The sequence below is a fragment of the Bubalus kerabau genome, chromosome 8 (genome assembly GCF_029407905.1).
Source record: "Bubalus kerabau isolate K-KA32 ecotype Philippines breed swamp buffalo chromosome 8, PCC_UOA_SB_1v2, whole genome shotgun sequence".
NCBI classification, from domain to species: domain Eukaryota; kingdom Metazoa; phylum Chordata; class Mammalia; order Artiodactyla; family Bovidae; genus Bubalus; species Bubalus kerabau.
Window position 1 is genome coordinate 8,748,111 of NC_073631.1, and position 26,740 is coordinate 8,774,850.

Consider the following 26,740-nt stretch of genomic DNA (forward strand, 5'->3'; position numbering starts at 1 on the left):
TAATACCTTGCGGCATCACACGTATGATGACGCCCTTTCTTTTACTGTTTCAGGATCTACTGCTGCACAACAAACACCGCCAAACCTGGTCATGTAAACAACCATTCATCATCTCCTAGGATTCTGAAGCTCTCTATGTGATATGGCATAGCTTCAATAGCTGGAAAGGTCCAAAATGACCTCACTCACATGGCTGGCAGGTTGGTGTTGACTATTAGCTTGAGCTAGGCTGGGCCTGAAGACCAGTGCCTGTTATTTTTTTCCTATGGATCTAGATTGGGTCTCTCCCAAAATAGTGACTGAAACTTCAGGGGAAGAATCCCAAAAGGACCAATCTCAATGTGCAAGTACTTACCAAGCTTCCACTTGCATCACACTTGCTAATATCTTATTGGTGAAAGCCACTCACGTGTCCAAGTCCAGAGTCAAGGTGAGAAGGAAACAGACCTCATTTCATGGTAAGAGAGTTAGCAAGCACACATCAGAAGGCAGTGAGTTGCCAAAAGCACTTTTGGGAACAGCTATTACACTCCTCTCCTTCAAAACCCAGTCTCACTTCATGCTACCAAATACATATCTAAGTCTTTTGTCAAGGAAAGCACTACGGTATTTCCTCATTTATTAGATATTTAACAAGTTAAAAATTGTGATTTTTTTTTTTACGTTGAATGGGTTTTCTGTGTAACCCAAAATTATATGAGTCCGGAAGAGTCTATCATGAACACTATTCTCCTATAGGCTTTATTTTTATTATAAAGTATTTCTATAATATGCTGCCTTTAAGGAAACCAAAACATTACAAGAAAGATTTGAGGGCTATTCTATGTATTTTTTAAATTCATGTGTTATCTCTCCTCTAATGGTTACACTAGGTCTTATACACACACACACACACACACACACACACACACAATACCCTTTGTAAGTTATTTTCCATAAATTTTCTCTCTCAATATAGCAAAAGGTAGGTGAATTATGTTGACACTTTCAAATAACCAAATTTAGGTTTATTTTATTTTTTTTTTACTATTTTTCTATTCTCTATTTTATTTCTATAAACCAAACATTTGACCTTCAAAATATATGATGCAAATATTGACAGACTTGAAGGGAGAAACAGCTGTACAATAATAGTTGAAGACTTTAGAACTCTACTTTCAATAACAAATAGAACAGCCAAACAAAGATCAGTAAGGAAATAGAGGACTTGAACAATAATTTGATCCAACAGACATATACAGAACACTCTAACCAACAGAACACCCAAGCAGAATACACATTTTGCTCAGGTGCATGTGGAACATTCTCTAGTCTATACTGTAGGTGACAAAGCAAGTCTTGGTAAATTTAAAAGGACCAAAAGCATGCAAACTATATTTTCTGATCACAACCAGAAAACAATAAAGTGAAATAAAATTAAAAATTGATATATGAAAATTAAACACCACACCCCTAAAAAACCAATGGGTCAAAGAAGAAATAACATGGAAAATTAAAAATTATCTTGAGACATATGAAAACTAAAATACAACAGAAGTTATGGGATTCAACAAAAGTAATGCTAAGAGGAAAACTTATAGGTATATAAATGCTTATATTAAAAAAGAAATAGATCTCAAATCAACTACCTCAACTTACACCTTAAAAAAACTATCAAAAGAAGAAACTAAATCAAAGCCAGAAGAAAACAAAATAATAAAGATTAAGTCAGAGATAGACAGAATAGAGAATAGAAAAATAATAGGGAAAATCAATGAAAGCAAGAGTTGGTTCTTGAAAAAAATCAACAAAATTGATAAGCATTTAGCTGGGCTGACTCAGAGAAAAAGAAAGAAGACTTAGATAACTAAAATTACAAATGAAAGAGGGAACATGACAGCTGATGTTTGTCCGAGGAGGTCACTGAGAGGCTGTGACCACCCACTGGCCCATGAGGTGAACTCAGGCAATCCAAGGCTCCTCGTCCCCTCCCCTGTCCATAGAATGTATGCTCTGTCCACTGTTCCCACAGTTGGAGCTGTTTCAAGGATACAACGCAGAGACTAGAGTATGGTTGTTGAGGCCACAGTGTACATGATTGAGCCCTGTCAAGTCTTCTGTGTAGGCTTTAGGATTCTGGCAGGCAGGTGTGGAGATCTACTCATCTTGAGGCACCTATGACAAGCACCATAAATAATTTCTCTGCTCATTTAACCTGCCACCCACCCATCTGGGGTGTCTGCCTCTTCCTCTTTGCCCTTTGAGTACAGGTTCAGTTCTGTATTTCACCTGAGGAACTCCTGAGATTTTGAACAAACTATTTTATAGACATAAAAAGGATTATAAGAAAGTACTATCAACAGTTGTATACCAAGTAACTTTATAATCTGCATGAAACGGACAAATTTCCTAAAAACACATGACCTACCAAGACTGAATCATAAGGAAACAAAAAATATAAATGGGTCTGTACTGTATAATTTTCTCATATGAGGTAGGTAAAGTGGTCAAATTCAGAGACAGAAAGTAAACTGATTGCTAGCGGGTGAGAATGGGACGGTATGGAGTTGTGTTCAACGGACATAGATTTCAGTTCTGCAAGATGAAAAATTATGAAGATCAACAGTTCTGACGGCTGTACAATAATGTGCTTAATATCGATGAACTACACACTTAAAAATGGTTAAGATGGTGATTGAAGGAAGGCTTGTGTACCCCAAATTCATGGTGCAGCTCTTATGATGCATCATATCATCAACAATATGATGATATTTGGAGGTGGGACCTTTGGGAAGTAATTAGGTTTGGATAAGGCCATGGAGGTGTGGCTCCCATGACAGGATGGAACCAGGTACAAAAAAACAACTGAACAAAGTTAGATGTCTAGATAAGGTTAAAATAGGATAAAAAATCAGCAATATAACCTTTCAGGATCTTGTTTTGATATCTAAGAAAGCCCACTGGAATGTGATATAATTAATTCTGATAAGATATCCTTCTTTATCAGAATGTATCAGAAATTATGTGTATTAGGTTGGCTAAAATCTGAAAGTACTTATTATTTATAATTAATGATTATTTCCAGAAGCCACAACATCTTTGAAAGCATAGGACAAATTATATTGAATGCAATCCCTAAACTTTGATTGCTCTTTGAACTGTTAAAAGCTAGTAACAGCTACTATTACTTAAATGCTTTACCAGGTTCCATGAATTTTGCTAAATCCTTTGCCTATCTTAGCTAATTCAGTTCTTACAATTTTATAAGAAAATTTAAATACAAAGGAAGTGAAAATTCTGAACTTTGCTTAACTTTCTAACATCTAACAAATGTTATTGTTTCATTCCTTTCTGTCAGATATTTTTACATGAATAACATTAAATAGCCCTCGCTATTAATTTATAAAGTATAACTAGTATATCAATTTTACAAATAAGGATACACAGGCACAGAGATGAGCAATGGCTCCTGGGTCATAGTGCAAGTAAGCTTTCTGCCAGGATTTGAGTGCAGATAGTCTGACTCTAGAGCCTATCTTCTGAATTCTGTTGTACTGATCTAAGCAGTGACATAGAGGCTAGATGAGCTCTATGCTTGGTTCTCAGTGCACATCTGTTAACCCTATGTTAGTCATAGGTTAGCCTTAACAAATTATTTCTTCAACCTCTAATGTGCTGGAATGTTTTGACAGTTCACTCTTTGAAAAAGTCACCTCCCTAAAAATCAACAATAATGTTCTTAAAAATTACACTAGGCTGCGATTTTCTGCTTACAAGCAAAGTGACATACTTGTCTAAAATAGGACAATGAAAAATAATTTTGATTCCTTTAAAGAAGTGTCTTTGACAATGACTTATTTTTATTATACATTGAAACATTAGCAAAAGACTGAACTCAAGCTCCTTTCTTGACAGAGAATTGGGTCACTAGTGCAGAATCAGTGAAAATGTACTATGGCTGTGAGATTGACATGAACTCATCAGTGGTTCCTTCAGCGTGAAGTGCATTTGTTTCTTGTAATATCTTATTACCCTAGATGGTATTTTCCAATGAATTATAGAAAAATAATTGGCCTCCCTGGTGGTTCAGTGGTAAAGAATTGTGGGTTCAATCTCTGGTTGGGAAGATCTGCTGGAGAAGGTAATGGCAACCCATGCTAGTATTCTTGCCTGGGATATCCTATGGACAGAGGGACCTGGTGGGCTTTAGTCCACGGGGTTGTAGAGTCAAACATGACCAAGTGCCTGAACAACAACAAAAATAATTCTTTCTTAAAAAAGGTAGTGAACCTCGTATGCATTATTTACATGAAAATTCCAAACTAAGGAATGTCCCCCTTAGCTGCTGAGGCCACAACTGTAGTGCACATTAAAAGTGTAACTATTACCCTGCACTTCTCTCTCGCTAAAGTACTCTTATCTCATTTAAAAGTTGGCATCCAGAGGGAGTAGCTTGGGACCACTACCTTGTGGGGCTTTGCACTGCTACTCCCTTTAGCCTTTACCCATATTCCCTTCCCGGTCCCAAGTGCCTATGGCTTCTCTTCATGGAGGAGCGGCAGGAATCGTTGAGTATCCACTGCTCCGAAAAATGGTGATGTCACAGTTTCTCCACACAGCCTCCCTGGGCCTCTGGTCTGTGGTTGGGTGCTCCAGAGGAGCAGGGAAGTGGGCGCAGCCCCGGAAGGCTAGCCTAGGCTCAGCATCTCTTGCTACAGCACCCGGCCTTTTCCTTTCCCAGAAACTCAAATGTGTTAATCTCTTTTCACTCCCTGCCTGTCAGACACATTCCATACAGGAACACTGCCCATGGTTTTTCTCCGAAAGTGTTTCTCAGCACTTCTGGACCAGGCTTGTGACATTCTCTTACAGAGAATCCATAAGGTGCAGCTGTCAGTAACTGTCATCAATTCTGCCTCCAGGGTTGTCGTGGAGTAATTTATGCAGGGGTTGCCTCTCTTCAGCGCTGGTTCTTACCAGACCCTCAAATTTTCTTTCAGCTACTTTCTCACTGCATTTCAGCCTGTGTAAACTTTTTGATAATCATCAGCAAAGTTATTTTTTTCAAGGGAAACAGATAAGGTGGCATGATATGCAATTATCAGAGTTAAATATATTCCTTTGTGGCAAAATTAGGTTATCTGTATGTTTAGAATAAGTTATCTGATATACACGTTGTGTTTGTCACTTACACCATGAATGCACTTTTTGAAAACCATTTTTTTTACAAACAGGTTTATAAAAAGCTTATCATTCTTACTACATTTTCCTTACAGTCTGTAATTTAAAAATAAGAATTCCTTATTTGGTTCTTTACAATTTTATGTCAAATGAACTGCTAAGTACTGAATGAATCTTAGATCCATGCTCTTCTGTCATTTGAAAGTTTTAAAAATTACAAAGCCCATATCACTTCATTTACCTCCAAGTCTTGCTCTGATGGAAATGTCTGGTACTGCCCTGGAATTCCATCTTCTGTCCTGTTTCAGTTCTTCCAATAAAACTGTTTTCCTTTTTAATGTCGTCTGAAATCCTGTGTCTGGCCTGGGAACTCGATGTTGAGGTTTCACATCACTGAAATCTACTAGGCTTGGTATGGTCCTGCCAACGCCAGGCTTTAGGTCAGCATCACCACCAGGACTCAAAAACCCTGAACAGGGGTCTTGTAAGGGTACATCATCCCGAAGTGGAAATAATGGATAATCTGGCCCATACGGCGGGGGATATGGATAGTGTAAATGATAGTCCGGCAGGACTGAAGGGGGATAAGGATGAAATTTAAGAAAAGTAGGGTTGCATTTCTTCTCCATTCTGCCATAGTCATGTCTGTCCTCAACTCCTTTCACAAAAGGCATGTTCAGCTTTCTTAAGAGAGCACAGTAGTGGGGGTAATCTATGTTCTCAACAGCCTTTGTTCTTGAAAGGAAGGATCCTTCAGAGATACTTATCTTTCCAGGTATGAGCTGTGAATATGTATCCATGGCCTCTCACTTTAAAATTGTGGATTGACAGTATATTAATTGTTTCTGATGGCTTCTTTCTCTTTAACTAAAAAACTATTATATTTTTAATCACTGAGGACTGGTTAAACTAATAGAGTTATTGATTTGGCTTTCTCAATGCCAATAGAGTAGTTTTTTTTTTTTAAGGCAAATATTTTTTCTCCAGTAAAGGAAGTAAGGGACCAGCACAGAAAAAACAAAAAACAGAGCCCATGTTGCTTGGCAACAGTTAGAACTCTAACCCACTGTATCACTATATACAGCATAATTTAATTCTTAGGTAACACTGTATCACTATATACATTATAATGTAATTCTTAGGAAAAACAATTAAACAGACTTGTTAGTAAAACCTCCATGATAGTTTCTTCAGCACTGCTCAGGAAAACTGTGCTCATTTATTTTTCAATTTTTCCATAAGTTGATACTTTACGGGCACATGATATTCAGTAAAGGGTATAAATAAAGCAGTTAATGAAGAGGCAATATATTTTTTAAGGTATTCTCTCATATATTTTAAATATTTCACCTCATAGATATAATAAACTACAAAACATGCTACCTATACAAATGTAAACTGAAAAGTGCAAAAAATGGACATATATTACACTATAGCTAAATCAATATATCTAATTTTTAAAGAAATTTTACATTTATAATCAAAGCATGGGTTTATCTTTTACATGTCCTACATTAGCCTTACTTACCTTTTTTCCACCATGATGGACAGAGTAAGAGCAATGAGGTTCTTAAACTCATTTCAAGAAAACTACAGTAAGCACCAGCTATTAGCTCAATGCAAAAAAAAAAAAAAAAAAAAAAAAAAAAAAAAGACATCAATACACTGTTCATTTAACAGCTCATTTCAACTAGATAACTTGGTCTTGCATGAAAACAGCTATCAAAGGAATTCCAGACAGTAGAATTTGGGCATGAAACTCACACTATCCTTACTGGAATAAAAAATGCAAATACAAATGACAGACCTACCTTCTGATTTTCAGCAATCAGCTTTCATCTTTAGAATCACACCACATATTAACTAAGATTTCCAATATTACTTCATATTCTCAGGTTGAATATTAGAAATTTACATAGCAGACTAAGGCAGGAGGGACTGGTGAACTGAAGCAAATTCTTGAAGACAGAAAACAGAGAGTTCAGAATTTTGCATGGTGTGATAGTCTTCTCTACCCTCCAAGGTCATTTGCTAAAAATCATGTTGTGCAGGTTGAGTTGTTTATAAAAATTAAAAGAAGTTTTAGCAGAACACATCCTCAAACACAGTGATTTACTGAGTACTATTCACTGAAATTTGTTTTCCAGGTATGCTCAAACAAGTGCAAGACCTTGACCAAAATGCTGGTTGGATCTAAATCATCCAGGTCTCTGTTTACTAAGACATGCCTAGACACGTAAAATTCAATTTAGGAGTTTATACAGATTAGCAAGCATTTCTAAAGAAGTGAATCTACTCAGTGGAATAAACTGTACTGCATACATTTTACCTATTAACACCTGCATAAATATATCCAGAAAGTCCAGGGAATATGCAGAAATTTCAACTCCCTTTGCTATTAAGATCCAAGGACTTCTTCAGAAGTAGTCCTTAAGAAATGTCTCCATCGTAGTCCCGGTCCTAGTCTCAAAAGAACTCTTAACTCCTTTCTACTAGATGTTTCCTTTTCAAAAAAGTGTATGACTACTGGAATGCTTGCATTATACCAGAAACTAGCCCAGCAGTTGAAGTTAAAATATTTGCAAAACAGACACAATCCTAGCTCTGAAGATACAGCATGTAAAGCAGTCTAGCTGAAAGACAGCAAGGGGTCTACCTGTGGTGCAACCAAGATACACCCGAAGGTATCACTACTGGAGTCACTCTACCAAAGAAGAGTGGAGGTTAGGCTGTCAGTATGAGATTCCTCCTGTGCAATGGACACCCACAGACGGCTTTCAGTCCATTCTAGTTCACTCATACCTTCCTTTTATACATGGTTATTAGGCATTATGTCTTCAGTTGCTTAAACTCCATTCATCCAAGTATTTGAGTTAATTGCGTATTTGCTCGGAGAAGGCAATGGCACCCCACTGCACTACTTTTGCCTAGAAAATCCCATGGACGGAGGAGCCTGCTAGGCTGCAGTCCATGGGGTCGCTAGACTTGGACACGACTGACCGACTTCACTTTGACTTTTCACTTTCATGCATTGGAGAAGGAAATGGCAACCCACTCCAGTGCTCTTGCCTGTAGAATCCCAGGGACGGGGGAGCCTGGTGGGCTGCCGTCTATGGGGTCACACAGAGTCGGACAAAACTGAAGCGACTTAGCAGCATATTTGCTTCTATTGTAGCTCTGCTCATGTTAAGTAAATCTTTCTGCTGCAGAAATGCAGAAGACTCTAACTTGTTCTGGCTATAAAGGAACACCCACTTAGGGGGGACAGGTGGTTTTATACATCTTGCTGAACTCAGGTGATAACGTTGCATGCGGTCAATTCCATATAAGGTTGTTTCCCGTTCTTCCCACTCAGGCTCTTCCAGGGGCTCAGGGTCCACTTCCACTCTCGCCTGCTGTGTGGGGCCAGTACATCTGAAGGTAGCAGCAGCCAAGGTTGGGAGAAGCAGGCAGCCCTCTGGGGCTGCACCAGCACTCGCTTCCCTGACCCTCACACCGCAGGCCGGGTTTGGCCTCGACACTCAGATTCGGCCAAGCAGTCTCTAGGCCCACGAACATGCGCGAACTGCGGGGCCCGCGGCTCTTCTCTGGCTCCAGAACCTTCCATAGGTCGCCTATGCAATTCGGATTCCCTGAGATGCTGCGACGTCCCGAAGACTAACAACATTTAGACCCTCCGCGGGCGTCGGGACGACGAGGTCCAGTGGCCTAATCTACCTGCCAAGCCCCGCCCCCGCCCCGCCCTGCCGGAAACGACCGCCCTCTTCCCGGCCACCCTTCCGGCCCACATCCCTCCAGCTTCCGGCGGGCGGGGTGCGCGCGCCGCCTAACGACCTTCTGGGCCGACGGTCGGCAGGCGGCGGCGGCGTGTGAATGGAGGCTTCGGCCCCGGGCCGGGCGCGGCGGGGCTGGCGGCGGGCCCGGGCCGCGGGCTCCCCGCTCTCCCGGGCCGCGGTGGTCCTGGTGGTCTCCGCGCTGGTGCTCTGGGCGCCCCCGTCAGGTGAGGCGGCGGCGAGCGGCGCGGGGCCGCAGCTCCCGGAGATTTTTGTGTATCACACGTGCGCCCTCTGATGGGAAAGCCTGTATCACAGGTCCCGCCCATATGTTTAATAAGATGTAAGTGCTCAGGAACCAAGGACTTGTCACATTTATGTCTAGATGGGTGAGGTTATTGAAACATCCACCGCTCAAGGCTTGAGGTCAGATGGGCTGTTCATAACCCCCTAATCAGCCCACAGGTCCTTTGCCAGCTTTCCACGATGTTCTGGGCTCTGGATTTAAATATATTTCAAAAACCAGCAGACATCCTACGGCTTTGTCACTTCCCATGGACCTGGAGCTCCATCTGTTGGTTTTAGCTATAAAGTACAAAGCGTGGGATTTTAAACTTTTGATATTTTGCTGTCGCCATTTGTTTCCTGCTTTGTATCCAGAAATCCGAGATACTTCACGTTTTCAAAATACAGTTAAGATATTGAAGGGAGAGCTTAATTAAACGGTCGTCATTTAATCTGAAAGGTTTTGGCTGCGTTATTTTGCGTTCAAGTTTTAGACTTTTTAGAAATATTTAATGTTTCTACCAGAATTGAATCATAGAAAGGATAAAAGAGGTGTGTTTAGAAAAAAGTTGTGTAGATAAGGGGCGATGAGAAAAGAATCCCACCAAGAATTTGAGTGACGAAGGGCTGCATAGATAGGCAGGGATAGGAGAATGGAAAGAAATGGAGTGAGTGGATGTTACAAAATATGCCAAAGTCTTGGCATTAGCTGTCCAAAGGTCATTGCCGTATAACTAGACAATAGCCAATAGCCTTTAGTTACTTCTGTAGGAGAAGGATGCTTCCTGACCATGGCCCATGATCTTATATTACTATTAGATACGACTGTGTGTGTTTGTGTGTTTTTTGATCCAAGAACAAGATCAGGCTTGAGGGTATAAGACATAGAATAAGAAGGCTGTATCTTAATATGTAAGGTATGAATAGTGAAGGCAACATTTATGTAGCATTTTATAGTTTGTACAATAGTCCATTTAGTTCCTACAATAAATCTAGAATTTAATCTCACTTTACAGATGAGAAACTGAAGCTCCTGGAGTTTTAAGTGAGTTTCCAAACACTCATCCAAACACTCATTTCAAACTGGGATTTAAATCCAGGTCATCTGACTTTGAATACCGTACTCTTCTTTGTGCTGTACCCACTCTCTGTTAACAACAAAGAGGACTTAGTTCCAAGTCATATTGCATTTTTTTGTTGTTCTTCCATTTGTTCTGTGCACACACCTGTGTCCATCACATTTGCTTGTTCAAGGATAACTGAACATCATAATATATATATTTAATATTTGCTATGTGCGAGGTATAGTGCCTGGTACAGATTATTATTTTTTTCTTAAGTCTTTTATTTACTTGCTGGTTTTCGCAGAGTGAAAGAATGACTTACAAAAACCTTCCTAGTATCACCCAGCTTCCTCTTCTGCTTCCCATCCCTGTCTTCTCCAGGTTTAACAAACTTACTTTTTATTCTGGTTTCATTGAAATATAGTTGATATGCAGCATTGTATAATTTTAAGGTATACAACATAATGAGAAAAAATTGTTTTCTTGTGTTGTAAACTTCAGATTTATTCTCTCAATGATTCATACATAACTTAGTGTTAATTACATTAATCATATATTTATCATAATTTATATTATTGTATGACCAACCTAGATAGCATATTGAAAAGCAGAGACATTACTTTGCCAATAAAGGTCTGTCTAGTCAAGGCTATGGTTTTTCCAGTGGTCATGTATGGATGTGAGAGTTGGACTGTGAAGAAAGCTGAGCACCAAAGAATTGATGCTTTTGAACTGTGGTGTTGGAGAAGACTCTTGAGAGTCCCTTGGACTGCAAGGAGATCCAACCAGTCCACTCTGAAGGAGATCAGCCCTGGGATTTCTTTGGAAGGAATGATGCTAAAGCTGAAACTCCAGTACTTGGGCCACCTCATGCGAAGAGTTGACTTATTGGCAAAGACTCTGATGCTGGGAGGGATTGGGGGCAGGAGGAGAAGGGGACGACAGAGGATGAGATGGCTGGATGGCATCACTAACTTGATGGACATGAGTCTGGGTGAACTCTGGGAGTTGGTGATGGACAGGGAGGCCTGGCGTGCTGCGATTCATGGGGTTGCAAAGAGTCGGACACGACTGAGCGACTGAACTGAACTGAACTGAACTGATGGCATATTACATCCCACGCACTTACTTATAACTGGAAATTTGCACCTTTCAACTGCCACCTACCGAATGGGAGAAGATACTTGCAAAGAATATAAATGATAAGGGATTAATATCTAGAATATACAAGCAACTTGTACAATGCAACATCAAAAAATGAAGAGCCTGATTAGAAAAAGGGCAGAGGATCTAATAGACATTTTCCAAGGAAGACATACAGATGGCCAGTATGCCATGTGAAAAGATGTTCAACATCACTAATCATCAGGGAAATGCAAGTCAGAAACAGAATGGGATATCACATCACACTTGTCAGAATGGCTGTGATCAAAAAGGCAATAAATAAGTGTGTGAGAGGATGTGGAGAGGGGAATCCTGTGCATTCTTTGTAGAAATGTAAATTTTATATAGCCACCATGGAAAACAGTATGGAGGGTCCTCAGAAAATTAAAAATAGAACTACCATATGACCCTACAGTATCCCTCCTGGGTGTTTATCTGAAGAAAACAAAAACACTAGTTAGAAAAGGTATATGAACCCCTGTGTTCATTGCAGCATTACTTAACAGCCAAAATATGGGAACAACCTAAGAGCCCATCAACAGATGAATGGATAATGAAGATATATGTACATACAGTAAACTCTTACTCAGCCATAAAAAAAATGATGAAATCTTGCCATTTGTGAGCAACATGGATTTTGACTTAGACAGTATTATGCTAAGTGAAATAAGTCTGACAGAGAAAGACTAACACTGCATGATTTCACTTCTGTGTGAAATCTAAAAAACAAACAAACAAGTGAACAGACATCAAAACATAAAAAGTTGCAGGTGGAGAACAAAAGGTGTTTGCCAGATGGGAGGAAAGAAATAGGTGAGGGAGATTAGTGGTATGAAATTCTAGTTGCAAAATAAATGAGTCACAGGTTTGAAATATACAGCATGAGGAGTATAGGCAATGGTATGTAATGTCTTTGTATGGTGATTTATCATAACTAGGCTTACCATGGTGATCATTTTTAAATCTATACAAACATCAAATTACTATGTGTATAACAGGAACTAGCATAGTGTTGTGGAGTAATTATATTTCAAAAACAAACTCACGGAAAAAGAGATCAGATTTGTGGTTACCAAAGGAAAGGGAGCGGGCAGAATTGGATGAAGGCAGCCAAAAAATACCTGTTCTTGATAAGTTGACATAAACATTGATCCTACTCTTGAGCTTATAATGAAATAAGGAAAATTGTATCTGCATGAAGAACTGTGATACAGTGTAGAGTGATTGTTGCAGATTATGTACTAAAGAGATAAGAATGAGGAAGGCAAACAGAAGGTTTGAGGGAGGAAGGACTTATGATGTGTGTCTTGAAGGGTGGGGATTTGGATTTTTAAAAATGAAAGTATTCTAAGTGGATGTAGAAAAAGTTGGAGCTGAGATAAATAGGGGAAGCGGTAGGTATGTTAATTTCATTGGAGCTGAAACAGGTACCAGGTGTCAGATGTTGACTTATGGCTTCCCTTAAACAAATATCAAATATTGTAAGACAGTGTACTATTTGAATGTTTTGAAATTTCTGGTGAACCATACTGTTGATTATTTCTGTCTTTTTTTTTTTTAATAGTTGGATATTTGGATCGATTACCAAGAAGTGCTCAGTTACCCCAAGATGCCGTGAAAATAGTGGGATCACCAAATATTCCAGGTATTATTAGATTATCAGTAAGTGTAAGAAAGTAAATGGCATTTGTTTTAAATTTTGTCAATCTTTTGCCAAAAACTAATGTTCCCTATATTGTCTCCTATGGCCCTTTTCCTTCTGTGGAAATGGATTAAAGTTGTTTCCACAGAGTTAGAGTCATATAGTCCAATTCTATTTGCTGTAACTGCTTAAAAGTACAAAAATAATTATTTCTAAAAGTTATCTAATTAAAGTTGCCTACAGTGATTTTGCTTGTATAATAAACATAATATTAGGTATATGCAGTTCTTATGCTAAAATTTTTTTAAAAATGAGATCTATACATCATAAAGATTTTGGATTAATGAGATTTTGCAGTAGTAACATGAGGTATAGCATCTATAACTTTTTTGCATTTTTTAAATTGAGGTAAATCCACATGCTTTAAACTTCCTTATTTAAAGTATCCAGTTGAGTAGTTTTTAGTATATTGACCAGATTGTGAAATCATCAGCACTATGTAATTTCACAATATTTTCATCACTGTAAAAAAAAACCTCACTATTACCCATTAAATAGTCACATTCCAGCCCCTGGAAACCACTAATCTACTTTCCATGAATTTGCCCATTCTGGACATTCCATTTAAGTGCAATCACTCTGTGTGATGTGTCTGGCTTCTTTCACTTAGTTAGTGTTTTCAAGGTTCATTTATATTATATAATGTGTTAGTATTTCACTTATGGCTGAATAATATTCCATTGAATGGATATACTACAATTGTGTATCCATCAACTGATGGATATTTAGGAAGTTTCCACTTTTTGACTGTTTTGAAAAATGCTGTTATGAACATTTCTGGACAAGTTTCTATGTGAACATATGTTTTCAGTTCTCTTGGGTATGTACGTTGGAGTAAAATTGCTGGGACATATGGTAACTCTGTGTTTAACATTTTGAGGAACTTACAAACTATTTTTCAAAGAGCCTGAACTATTGTACTTTGACACCAGAAATTTATGAGGATTCAAATTTCCCAGCATCCACATTAACATTGATTTTTGTCCAAATTTTAAAATTGTAGCCATCCTAGTGTGTATGAAGTGGAGTCCCATTGTGGTTTTTATTTGCATTTCCATATTTGATTAATAAGGTGGAACCTCTCTTCATGTGATTATTGACCACTTGGATAGCTTCTTTACAGAAATGCCTTTTCAAGTCCTTTGCCAATTTTTTAATTTGGTTGTCTATTATGTTGTTGAGATGGAAGAGTGTTTTTTTAAAATATGTTCTGGATAGTAGAGCATTATCAAATATTTTCTTCTGTGGATTGTGTTTTCACTTTTTAATAGTGCTTTTTAAAGTACACATTTTAAACTTTGATAAAATCTGATTTCTACTTTTTCTTTGGTACTAGTGCTTCTGGAGTCATGTATCAGAAATAATTGCTAAATCAACAGCCATAAAGTGTTATTCCTCCATTTCCTTAAAAGAATTTTATGGTTTTAGTGCTTATATTTTGGTCTTTGATCCATTTTGAATTGAATTTTGCATATGGTATGCAGCAGAAGTCAAATTTCATTCTTTTGTGTGTGGATATTCATTTGTTCCAGCACCATTGGTTTTAAGAAACTTTCCCTTCTCTATTGAATGTCTTGGTGCTCTTGTTGAAGAACAGTTTGCCATAGATGTATGTTTTTTTATGGACTCTGAATTTTTTTCCTTTGGTTTTACATCTGTCTTTATGCCAGTACCACACATACTGTCTTAATTTCTGTTGCTTTATAGTAAGCTTTGAAATTATCAAGTGTGAGTACTGCAGGTTTTTTCTTTATCAAGATTGATTTGGTTCCTTCGGGTCCCTTGAAATTTCATGTTATTCTAGAATCAGCTTTATCAAGTTTTGGGGAAAAAACCCATTGGGATTTTAATAGGGATTTCATTGAAACTGTAGATCAATTTTGGGAGTATTATCACCTTAACACTATAGTTTTCCAATTCATGAACATGGAATGTCTTTGTTCATGGAATTCTCCAGGCCAGAATACTGGAGTGGGTAGCCTTTCCCTTCTCCAGGGGTCTTCCCAACCCAGGGATTGAACCCAGGTCTCCTACATTGCAGGCGAATTCTTTACCAGCTGAGCCACAAGGGAAGCCCTTGGTATTCTTTAGTTTCCCTCAGTGATGTTTTACAATTTTCAGTGTATGTCTTGTGCTACTTTTGTTAAATTTATCCCTGAATATTTTATTCTTTTTTTTGATGCTACTGTAAATAGGATGTTTTTCTCGATTTAGTGTTTTGATTGCTCAATGCTGTTGTATAGAATTGTATATAATTGAGATTTGCAAATTGATATGGTATCCTTCATCTTGCTGAATCATTTATTAGGTCTATTTTTAACAGGAGGCAGGGGGAGTTTTTTTAAATTTTATGCATATAATATCATGTGATCTGCAAATTGAGGTAGTTTTATTTCTTCCTTTACAATCTGAATGCCTTTTTTCCCCTTGCCAGTTGTTTTAGGTAGAACCTCCAGTTCAGTATTGCTGTTAACAGATAACCTTTTGTTCCTGGACTTGGAGGGCTGGGAAAGGTTTTATTTTTAAGTATTAAGTACTATGTTAGCAGTAAATTTTTGTAGATGCCCTTGATCAGATTAAGAAAGTTCTCGTCTGTTGCAAGAGAACTGTTCTTAGTGGTTCAGCTAGTAAAAACCCACCACTGGTTCAGTCTCTGTGTTGAGAAGATCCCCAGGAGAAGAAAATGGCAACCTGCTCCAGTATTCTTGCCTGGAAAATTCCATAGACAGAGGAGCCTGGCGGGCTACAGTCCATGGGGTCACAAAGACTCACAAAGAGTCAGACATTACTGAGTGCCCATGAATGCACTCAGTTTGCTTACTGCTTTTATTGTGTTGGATTCAGTCAGATGCTTTTATCCATATACTATGATAATCATGTGGTTTTCATCCATTATAATGATATAATAAGGTATTGCATTGATTGATTTCTGTAGTTTGAACTAGCCTTGCATTTCTGGAATAAATCTGAGTTGATTAGGATGTATAACACTTTTTCATGCTGCTGGGTTTGGTATTTTGAGGATTATTATGTACATATTTTTCAGGAAAAGTGGTCTGTAGCTTTCTTATCTTTGTCTGATTTTGGTTTTAGAGCAATAATGGCTTCATAAAATGAGTTGGGTTGTGTTTTGGGTGTGTTCCTTCCTCTTCTTTTTTTTTATTTTTTATTTATTTTTTCTCTTTATTTTATTTATTTTTTAAATTTTATTTTATTTTTAAACTTTACATAATTGTATTAGTTTTGCCAAATATCAAAATGAATCCACCACAGGTATACATGTGTTCCCCATCCTGAACCCTCCTCCCTCCTCCCTCCCCATACCATTCCTCTGGGTTGTCCCAGTGCACCAGCCCCAAGCATCCAGTATTGTGCATCGAACCTGGACTGGCAACTCATTTCATACATGATATTTTACATGTTTCAATCCCATTCTCCCAAATCTTCCCACCCTCTCCCTCTCCCACAGAGTCCATAAGACTGTTCTATACATCAGTGTCTCTTTTGCTGTCTCGTACACAGGGTTATTGTTACCATCTTTCTAAATTCCATATATATGCGTTAGTATACTGTATTGGTGTTTTTCTTTCTGGCTTACTTCGCTCTGTATAATAGGCTCCAGTTTCATCCACCTCATTAGAACTGATTCAAATGTATTCTTTTTAATGGCTGAGTAATACTCCATTGTGTATGTGTACCATAGCTTTCTTATCCATTCATCTGCTGATGGACATTTAGGTTGCTTCCATGTCCTGGCTATTATAAACAGTGCTGCGATGAACACTGGGGTACACGTGTCTCTTTCCCTTCTGGTTTCCTCAGTGTGTATGCCCAGCAGTGGGATTGCTGGATCATAAGGCAGTTCTATTTCCAGTTTCTTAAGGAATCTCCACACTGTTCTCCATAGTGGCTGGACTAGTTTGCATTCCCACCAACAGTGTAAGAGGGTTCCCTTTTCTTCACACCCTCCCCAGCATTTATTACTTGTAGACTTTTGGATCGCAGCCATTCTGACTGTTGTGAAATGGTACCTCATAGTGGTTTGGATTTGCATTTCTCTGATAATGAGTGATGTTGAGCATCTTTTCCTGTGTTTGTTAGCCATCTGTATGTCTTCTCTGGAGAAATGTCTATTTAGTTCTTTGGCCCATTTTTTGATTGGGTCATTTATTTTTCTGGAGTTGAGCTGTAGGAGTTGCTTGTATATTCTCGAGATTAGTTGTTTGTCAGTTGCTTCATTTGCTATTATCTTCTCCCATTCTGAAGGCTGTCTTTTCACCTTGCTAATAGTTTCCTTTGATGTGCAGAAGCTTTTAAGGTTAATTAGGTCCCATTTGTTTATTTTTGCTTTTATTTCCAATATTCTGGGAGGTGGGTCATAGAGGATCCTGCTGTGATGTATGTCAGAGAGTGTTTTGCCTATGTTCTCCTCTAGGAGTTTTATAGTTTCTGGTCTTACGTTGAGATCTTTAATCCATTTTGAGTTTATTTTTGTGTATGGTGTTAGAAAGTGTTCTAGTTTCATTCTTTTACAAGTGGTTGACCAGATTTCCCAGCACCACTTGTTAAAGAGATTGTCTTTAATCCATTGTATATTCTTGCCTCCTTTGTCAAAAATAAGGTGTCCATATGTGCGTGGATTTATCTCTAGGCTTTCTATTTTGTTCCATTGATCTATATTTCTGTCTTTGTGCCAGTACCATACTGTCTTGATGACTGTGGCTTTGTAGTAGAGCCTGAAGTCAGGTAGGTTGATGCCTCCAGTTCCATTCTTCTTTCTCAAGATCGCTTTGGCCATTCTATGAGGCCACCATCACCCTAATACCAAAACCTGACAAAGATCCCACAAAAAAAGAAAACTACAGGCCAATATCACTGATGAACATAGATGCAAAAATCCTTAACAAAATTCTAGCAATCAGAATCCAACAACACATTAAAAAGATCATACACCATGACCAAGTGGGCTTTATCCCAGGGATGCAAGGATTCTTCAATATCCCCAAATCAATCAATGTAATAATACCACATTAACAAATTGAAAAATAAAAACCATATGATTATCTCAATAGATGCAGAGAAAGCCTTTGACAAAATTCAACATCCATTTATGATCAAAACTCTCCAGAAAGCAGGAATAGAAGGAACATACCTCAACATAATAAAAGCTATATATGACAAACCCACAGCAAACATTATCCTCAATGGTGAAAAATTGAAAGCATTTCCTCTAAAGTCAGGAACAAGACAAGGGTGCCCACTTTCACCATTACTATTCAACATAGTTTTGGAAGTTTTGGCCACAGCAATCAGAGCAGAAAAAGAAATCAAAGGAATCCAAATTGGAAAAGAAGAAGTAAAGCTCTCACTATTTGCAGATGACATGATCCTCTACATAGAAAACCCTAAAGACTCCACCAGAAAATTACTAGAACTAATCAATGACTATAGTAAAGTTGCAGGATATAAAATCAACACACAGAAATCCCTTGCATTCCTATACACTAATAATGAGAAAACAGAAAGAGGAATTAAGGAAACAATTCCATTCACCATTGCAACGGAAAGAATAAAATACTTAGGAATATATCTACCTAAAGAAACTAAAGACCTATATATAGAAAACTATAAAACACTGGTGAAAGAAATCAAAGAGGACAGTAACAGATGGAGAAATATACCATGTTCATGGATTGGAAGAATCAATATAGTGAAAATGAGTATACTACCCAAAGCAATTTATAGATTCAATGCAATCCCTATCAAGCTAGCAACAGTATTCTTCACAGAGCTAGAACAAATAATTTCACAATTTGTATGGAAATACGAAAAACCTCTTCTTTTTTTTTTGGAAGTTTGTGAAGTATTCATTCTACTTTACTTGTTTGGCAGTATTCAGAAGTGAATTCAAGCGATGCTGGACTTTTCCTTGAAGGAAGTTTTAGGTCTATTCAGACTTGCTGTTTCATTATGGTTTCTGTTGAAATATAAGCTGCTTTTATTGAGGGTCACATGTATGTAGTGAGTTGCTTTTCTCTTGCTGGTTTCAAGATTCTTTGTTTTTGGATTTTCACAGTTGATTATGATGTGTCTAAGGTGTGGATCTATTTAATTTATGCTAGTTTGAGTTTATTGAGCTTCTTTGATGTGTGAATTGTTTTTCATCAGTTTGGGAAAGTGCTATTATTTCTGTCCTTTTCTCTCCACTATTCCATGGGACTTTTATATATGTGTGTGTATATATATATGTGTGTGTATGTGTGTATACATATGTATATACACTAACATGTTTGATGGTTTCCCAAAGGTCTCTGAAAACAGTTTTTATCAGTTTATTGTTCTATCTCTCAGATTTCCTGTCTCTCACACTGATATATAGTAAAATTTGCTGACTTTTTTCTCCTGTCTGGTCAGATCTGCTGTTTATTCTTTATTGTCAATTTTTAGTTGCTATCGTATGTTTTAATCCAGAATTTCTCTTTTTAAGATAATTTCTATTCTGTTATTGATATTTTCTGTTTGGAGAGACATCATTTTCATACCTTTTTAAAGCCATGATGTTCTTTGATCATATTTAAAATAATTGATTTAAAGTCTTTTTCCAGTAGCTCCAGACTTTGGCTTTCCTGAGAGACAGTTTCTATTGGTTGCTTTTTTTTCCTGCCTATGACTATGTTTCCTTAGTTTATTACATGACTCATATTTTTAGTTGAAAACTGGATTTTTATAGGTACTATTATGTAGTACTCTGGAAATCTGATTCTTCTTCCTTACTCAGTATTTTTGTAGTTGCTATTTGTTGCACAGGCATCCTCAGAGATATTGCAAGTTTGGTTACAGGTCATCACAATAAAGTGAGTATCACAATAAAGTGAGTATCACAATAAAGCAAAGCACATGAATTTTTTTGGTTTACCAGTGCACATAAAAGTTATATTTACACTATACTATAGTCTGCTAAGTGTACGATAGCATTTGGTTAAAAACCAGTATATGTACCTTAAATAATAAATACTTTATCCTTCTCCTGGGCATATATCTGGAGAAAATAATAATTTGAAAAGATATATGCACCTCAGTGTTCATGTATTTTTTGCTGTTAAATAGCAGCACTATTTACAATAGCCAGGACACGAAAGCAACTTAAATGTGTATCAAAAGAGAAATGGATTAAAAAAAATGTGGTACATATATACAATATACAATGGAGTATTACTCAGCCATAAAAAATGCTGTTTGCAGCAACATGGATGGACCTACAGGTTGTCATAGTAAAATAAGTTAAGTAAGTAAGTAAAGTAAGTCAGACACAGAAATACAAATATCATGTGACTTTACTTATATGCGGAACCAAAAGAAGGGTACAGATGAACTTAGAAAATAGAAGAAGAGTCACAGATGTAGAAAACAAACTTATGGTTACCAGAGGATAAGGGCGGGAGGTATAAATTGGGAGATTGAGATTGACATATAGATATGACTATAAAAATTCCACAGACAGAGGTTCCTGGCAGGCTGCAGTCCATGGGGTTGCAACAATTTGGACATGGCTGAATGTGCACACACATACACGTATAAAATAGATAACTAGTAAGAGCCTTTGCTGTGCTGTGCTCAGTCGCGTCTGACTCTGTGCGATCCTATGGACTATAGCCCACCAGGCTTCTCTGTCCCTGGGATTCTCTAGGGAAGAATGCTGGAGTGGGTTGCCATGCCCTCCTTCAGGAGATCTTCCCAACCCAGGGAATGAACCCAGGTCTCCTGCACTGCAGGCGGATTCTTTCCTGCTGAGCCACCAAAATAAAGTGAAGTGGCTCAGACGTGCCCAACTCTTTGTGACCCCATGGACTGTAGCCTATCAGGCTCTTCCATCCATGGAATTTTCCAGGCAAGACTACTGGAGTGGGTTGCCATTTCCTTCTCCAGGGGATCTTCTCAACCCAGGGATTGAACCAGGGTCTCCCGCATTGCAGGCAGATGCTTTACCATATGAGCCACCAGGGAAGCCAGAAGTGAAAATCAGTCAGTCCTGTCTGACTCTTTGCGACCCCATGGACTATACAGTCCAGGGGATTCTCCAGGCCAGAATACTGCAGGGGGTAGCCTATCCCTTCTTCAGTGGATCTTCCCAACCCAGGGATTGAACTGGAGTCTCCTGAATTGCAGGCAGATTCTTTACCAACTGAGCCACCAAGGAAGCCCCAAATAAGAGCCTGCTTCTACTCAATACTCTGTAATGGCCTATATGAGAAAAGAATTTTGAAGAGTGGTTATATGTATAAATGATTCACTTTGCTTGTACACCTGTAACTAATACAACACTGTTAATTAATTATACTACAATAAAATCTTTTTAAAAAGAGAAGAAAATACTTTATTGCTAAAAATGCTAGCCATCATTTGAAACTCAGAGTTGCTATAAACCATTGAAGATAAAAAATGTAAAATCTGTTACGTACAGTAAAGCAGAGTCTAATAGAACGAGGTATTCCTTTAGCATTTGTTTAGTGACTTATCTGAACTCGCTTTTAATTCTGTATTCTTTGCCATCTGTGGTCACTGAAGTCTCTGCTTCTTTAGATGGTTCAAGAGAGATTACACTAAACACCTGAACCAGTTAGTCTCCTAGCATTTTCTGAGAATCTTTGTGTGCCTGTTGTGGCATACCTTAAACATTTAGCCAGGCAGTTGACAGCTCTGTTGTATCCTTCACTTTCTGCTTTGCAGAGACTCAGTTTCAGCCAGAGGTGAGAACTTTAAGGCGTCTTATTCTTACTGAGCACGCTCAGTCTTGCTCACGTGCCCTACTCTGTGCATGCTTGTGGCCTTCTTTTTTCCTAGGAATGTGATCGAACTTCTCAAAGCTCCCATAGACATGTCATACCCAGCTTTTCCTTGTAAGGTTTTGGTTAGAATGATGTTTACCTCAGATGTTCCCACTGCTTCAGGCATTTACAAAGTTAAGTAGCCTGTAGTTGTTTTTAAACAGATTCTTTGAGGGGAAAGCCTTTTTTACAGTGGGTGTGCTCTAAATTAGGTCAGGTATGAGCTAAATCAAATCCCTTATGATTATACAGTGGAAGTGAGAAATAGATTTAAGGGACTAGATCTGATAGAGTGCCTGATGAACTATGGATGGAGGTTCCTGACATTGTACAGGAGACAGGGATCAAGACCATCTCCATGGAGAAGAAATGCAAAAAAGCAAAATGGCTGTCTGAGGAGGCCTTACAAATAGCTGTGAAAAGAAGGGAAGCAAAAAGCAAAGGAGAAAAGGAAAGATATAAGCATCTGAATGCAGAGTTCCAAAGAATGGCAAGAGAGATAAGAAAGCCTTCCTCAGTGATCAATACAAAGAAATAGAGGAAAACAACAAAATGGGAAAGACTAGAGATCTCTTCACGGAGAAGGCAATGGCACCCCACTCCAGTACTTTTGCCTGGAAAATCCCATGGACGGAGGAGCCTGGTAGGCTGCAGTCCATGGGGTCGCTAGTGACTTCACTTTCACTTTTCACTTGCATGCATTGGAGAAGGAAATGGCAACCCACTCCAGTGTTCTTGCCTGGAGAATCCCAGAGACGGGGAAACCTGGTGGGCTGCTGTCCATGGGGTTGCACAGAGTTGGACACGACTGAAGTGACTTAGCAGTAGCAGAGATCTCTTCAAGAAAATTAGAGATACAAAGGGAACATTTCATGCAAAGATGGGCTCAATAAAGGACAGAAATGATATGGACCTTAATGAAGCAGAAGATATTAAGAAGAGGTGGCAAGAATACACAGAAGAAGTGTACAAAAAGATCTTCATGACCCAGATAATCATGATGGTGTGATCACTCACCTAGAGCCAGACATCCTGGAATGTGAAGTCAAGTGGGCCTTAGAAAGCATCACTGTGAACAAAGCTAGTGGAGGTGATGGAATTCCAGTTGAGCTATTTCAAATCCTGAAAGATGATGCTGTGAAAGTGCTGCACTGAATATGCCAGCAAATTTGGAAAACTCAGCAGTGGCCGCAGGACTGGAGAAAGTCAGTTTTCATTTCAATCCCAAAGAAAGGCAATGCCAAAGAATGCTCAAATTCAGTTCAGTTCAGTCACTCAGTCGTGTCCTACTCTTTGTGACCCCATGAATTGCAGCACACCAGGCTGCCCTGTCCATCACCAGCTCCTGGAGTTCACTCAGACTCACGTCCATCGAGTCAGTGATGCCATCCAGCCATCTCATCCTCTGTCGTCCCCTTCTCCTCCTGTCCCCAGTCCCTCCTAGCATCATGGTCTTTTCCAATGAGTCAACTCTTCGCATGAGGTGGCCAAAGTACTGGAGTTTCAGCTTTAGCATCATTCCTTCCAAAGAAATCCCAGGGCTAAGCTCCTTCAGAATGGACTGGTTGGATCTCCTTGCAGTCCAAGGGACTCTCAAGAGTCTTCTCCAACACCACAGTTCAAAAGCATGAATTCTTTGGCGCTCAGCCATCTTCACAGTCCAACTCTCACATCCATACATGACCACACAATTCAGTTGGTTTTTTTAAATACATTTTTCCTGGGTTGCTGCAAGTCTTTGATTAATTTCTAGAGTTCTAAAAATGTTGATTCTAAGAGTATGTGCCACATTGTTATTTTTCATATTACATTTATGAAGGGGGTGATTTTGGGGTTCCTTACTCTGCCATTTTCACTGATATTACAACTTTTATTGCAGCTTTTGTTTTAAAGCTATAGTTTTTAAACCTGAGTTATAAAACAGTCATATGTAACTACCTTCCCTTTTTATTACTTTCTTTTATAGGATATGCTTAAATGCATCCTTAAAATGAATTAATATTTCAGTTAAGAAAAACAATTGAGTCTCAGTATGGTGGGCTAAATTACGCTTCTCCGTAAAGTCATATGTTTAAGTCCTAATCCCCAGTTTCCTAGAAAATGAACTTATTTGGAGACAAAATTTTTATGGAAGTAATCAAGTTAAAATGACGTCATCAGGGTAAGCCCAAATCCCACTCAAATAGTGTCCTTACTAAAGGGCCAGTAACTTGTGCTGAAGAGTGACACTTTAATACTAGAAGCATTTATTAAAAGTAGAAAAAAGAAGAAACATTTAAACTGAGGTAAGTAGAAAATAAGAGGAAAAATTGAGACCAGAGAAGAAGTGGAATGGAACTAAAAGCTGCCTTGTCTCATGAAAGAATAACTCATGTATAAAAATATTATGAATAAGATATGGTGAAGTTTAAATATCATAGCTTAATATTCTGAATAATTTTATATAATAATCTTGTAATGAATAACTATCAAAATGTAAGCTTCTAAAACAGACTTGATTAAAGTACTTAGTAAACTAATAATTAAATTTTCCTGATTGGTAATAAAAAGTTTGTTTTGCTGTTTCCTTCCTTGCCAAAAGTAAGTACCAGACTATACAGTTTCCAGGGACAAAAACACTTTACATATTCTTTCAGGGAACATTAATAGGAAAAATCTGCCTAATTCTTTTTATGTGTCTATTATAATCTTAGATGCCTAACTTAATAATGCTAAATAATAACAATAATGCTAAATACTAAATCACAAATTTTGTACAAATTGGAAAAGACAAAGGATAATATAAGAAAATTATGCACATTACACTTATGAATATAGGTGTAAGTGTCCCAGGAAAACATACTACCAAGAATAGAGGGGAACTTTCTTAACCTAAGCAAGGGTAGCTATCTAAAAGCGGCATTCAATACACACGATGCTGTATGGTAAAAGTTTAGAGAGAGTCTCTGTACAAAGTCAAGGAGAATTTTAATTCTCATAAACAATTTTTATCTTACTGGATCACAGAAATCTTAGTATATGGTTGATCAGTGAAGTATTGCTATGAAATTGCTGAGGACTTGCTAGAAGCTTTTCTAAAATCTTCCTTATCAGTAAATTCAAAATAACTGAATCTTCACTGTGTTCCTTTTGTATCTTCTAGACAATACTATTTTTGCTTGTTTAATGAACAGTATTGTTTAAATTTTAAAGCAAATTGAGAAAATACTTGGTAATTAAAATCAATCAAAGCACATATTTGTCAATTTTTTAATCACATTACTATTCTAAAATTCAGTATGTTGTGTTAGATCACTGTGGATAATGTATCATTCCTATGATCTAAACAAATTTATCATGTCAGTTTCTTTCAGATTTGGTATCTTGGCAAAATAAGTCGTGATATAGAATTATCTTAATACTTTGTAATTAAAATAGTTTTCTGAGAGTGCAATAAGTATACATGAACTCTGAATAAAAAGGCCAATAATTTATACTAAGATTAAGATATACCCATACACACAAATAAAATAAGTGTGTATTTTTTAAAGCTAGTTACTGGAATGCAGTTAAATTTAATTCTTACCAAGCAATAGCAATAATCCAAAGAAAACTTCTGAACACAAGTTGCCCAGACTACAAAAATGTAAGCCATTATAGAACATGAATGAACATAAGATATTATTGGGACATTTTAATATTGTATTTTCAGTGAAAGTATATGTTATGCTCCATCAAAAGAGTCCACATGTGTTATGTGTAACCCAGAGGCTGCGGAATTCTGAACTGATAGACCCATCATTCCAGTGGCATGGGCCTAAAGGAAAAATCATTTCAGGTAGGACTCTGTTTCAGTTGTCATAATTAAAAATGATATGTATGAAATGAACTCAGAACAAAAACAATATTTTTATCTCATATACATTTATCTAGTAGAGCACTTCTTTTTCTTGTGATTTGTTCTTGGAGTTAGAATCTACAAATGTAGATAGTGTGACCATTTTTCATAGATCTTAATTTGAGATAGAGACATAATGAATGATTAAACTGGGAATTCTCTAAGCATTCATATTTCAAAAAATGTTCCTTTTATTATAAACTTCATAAAATCATTTTGGTTACCTGTTATACTTTTGTTAACAAAGTATGTATGAAGAAACAAATATGATTCTTGCTTTTGTTAAAAATACAAATGAGTACTTTGAGCTCTAGATTTAAAACTCTGGTCTTGTTTGCTTTATATAACCCCAAATAGGGATAACTTGAGACTTTATTAATAGTTATGATTTTATATTTCTTATCTTATATTTCATTCTGACCAAAATCCTGACCAGACAATATGGATTATGTTTGAATTTAACTTAAATTAACTTGATTCTAAAATAGCTCAAGGTTTAAAGAGCTACTCCACTTTCTAGGTTAGGTGATGTGTCTTCAAAGTGAATTATTCAGCTCTTAGCTAGTGACTACTTGGTGGATGCCATTGTGCTAATGAGCTTTGTGGGAGATGCGAAGAGCAGACTTAATCTCTGCCTGACTGTAGTACTAGAATATAGAAAGGAATCTGCGTAGGTAACAGAAATTCTGAGAAGTTGAGCAGTTGATACAAATCAATGAAATGCGCCAAGTGTAAAGGCATCCAATACTGAAAATATAATCAGATTTTATTTTTATTGCTCTCTTAAAGCACATAATATAATGAAAAGATATACATTATGTATATTTTACATTTGATATTAAAACTCTTGAGAGTTCAAAAAAGAGGCATTTAACTTACTGATTTGTAGT

At 37.6% G+C, this 26,740-nt stretch overlaps 2 protein-coding genes across 6 annotated transcripts in view; one reads left to right on the top strand and one right to left on the bottom strand.

The window, feature by feature from the left end:
• The window catches only part of SPMIP7 (sperm microtubule inner protein 7), a 63,221-nt gene extending 56,453 nt beyond the window's left edge, over positions 1 to 6,768 (bottom strand). The window contains exon 1 of the mRNA XM_055589669.1: positions 5,402 to 6,768. Coding sequence (XP_055445644.1) covers positions 5,402 to 5,960 — 559 coding nt within the window. The 5' untranslated portion in view covers positions 5,961 to 6,768. The remainder of the gene's footprint in view (positions 1 to 5,401) is intronic.
• Positions 6,769 to 8,962: 2,194 nt separating this feature from the next.
• The window catches only part of ZPBP (zona pellucida binding protein), a 163,173-nt gene continuing 145,395 nt past the window's right edge, over positions 8,963 to 26,740 (top strand). Inside the window, exons 1-3 of one of the 5 annotated variants that reach the window (XM_055589665.1) lie at positions 8,966 to 9,160; positions 13,011 to 13,091; positions 25,665 to 25,790. In XM_055589665.1, the coding sequence (XP_055445640.1) occupies positions 9,034 to 9,160; positions 13,011 to 13,091; positions 25,665 to 25,790 (334 nt within the window). In that variant the 5' untranslated portion in view covers positions 8,966 to 9,033. Of the gene's footprint in view, positions 9,161 to 13,010; positions 13,092 to 25,664; positions 25,791 to 26,740 lie in introns of all 5 variants that reach the window. The other 4 variants (XR_008717529.1, XM_055589667.1, XM_055589668.1 and 1 more) reach the window with 4 other exon arrangements.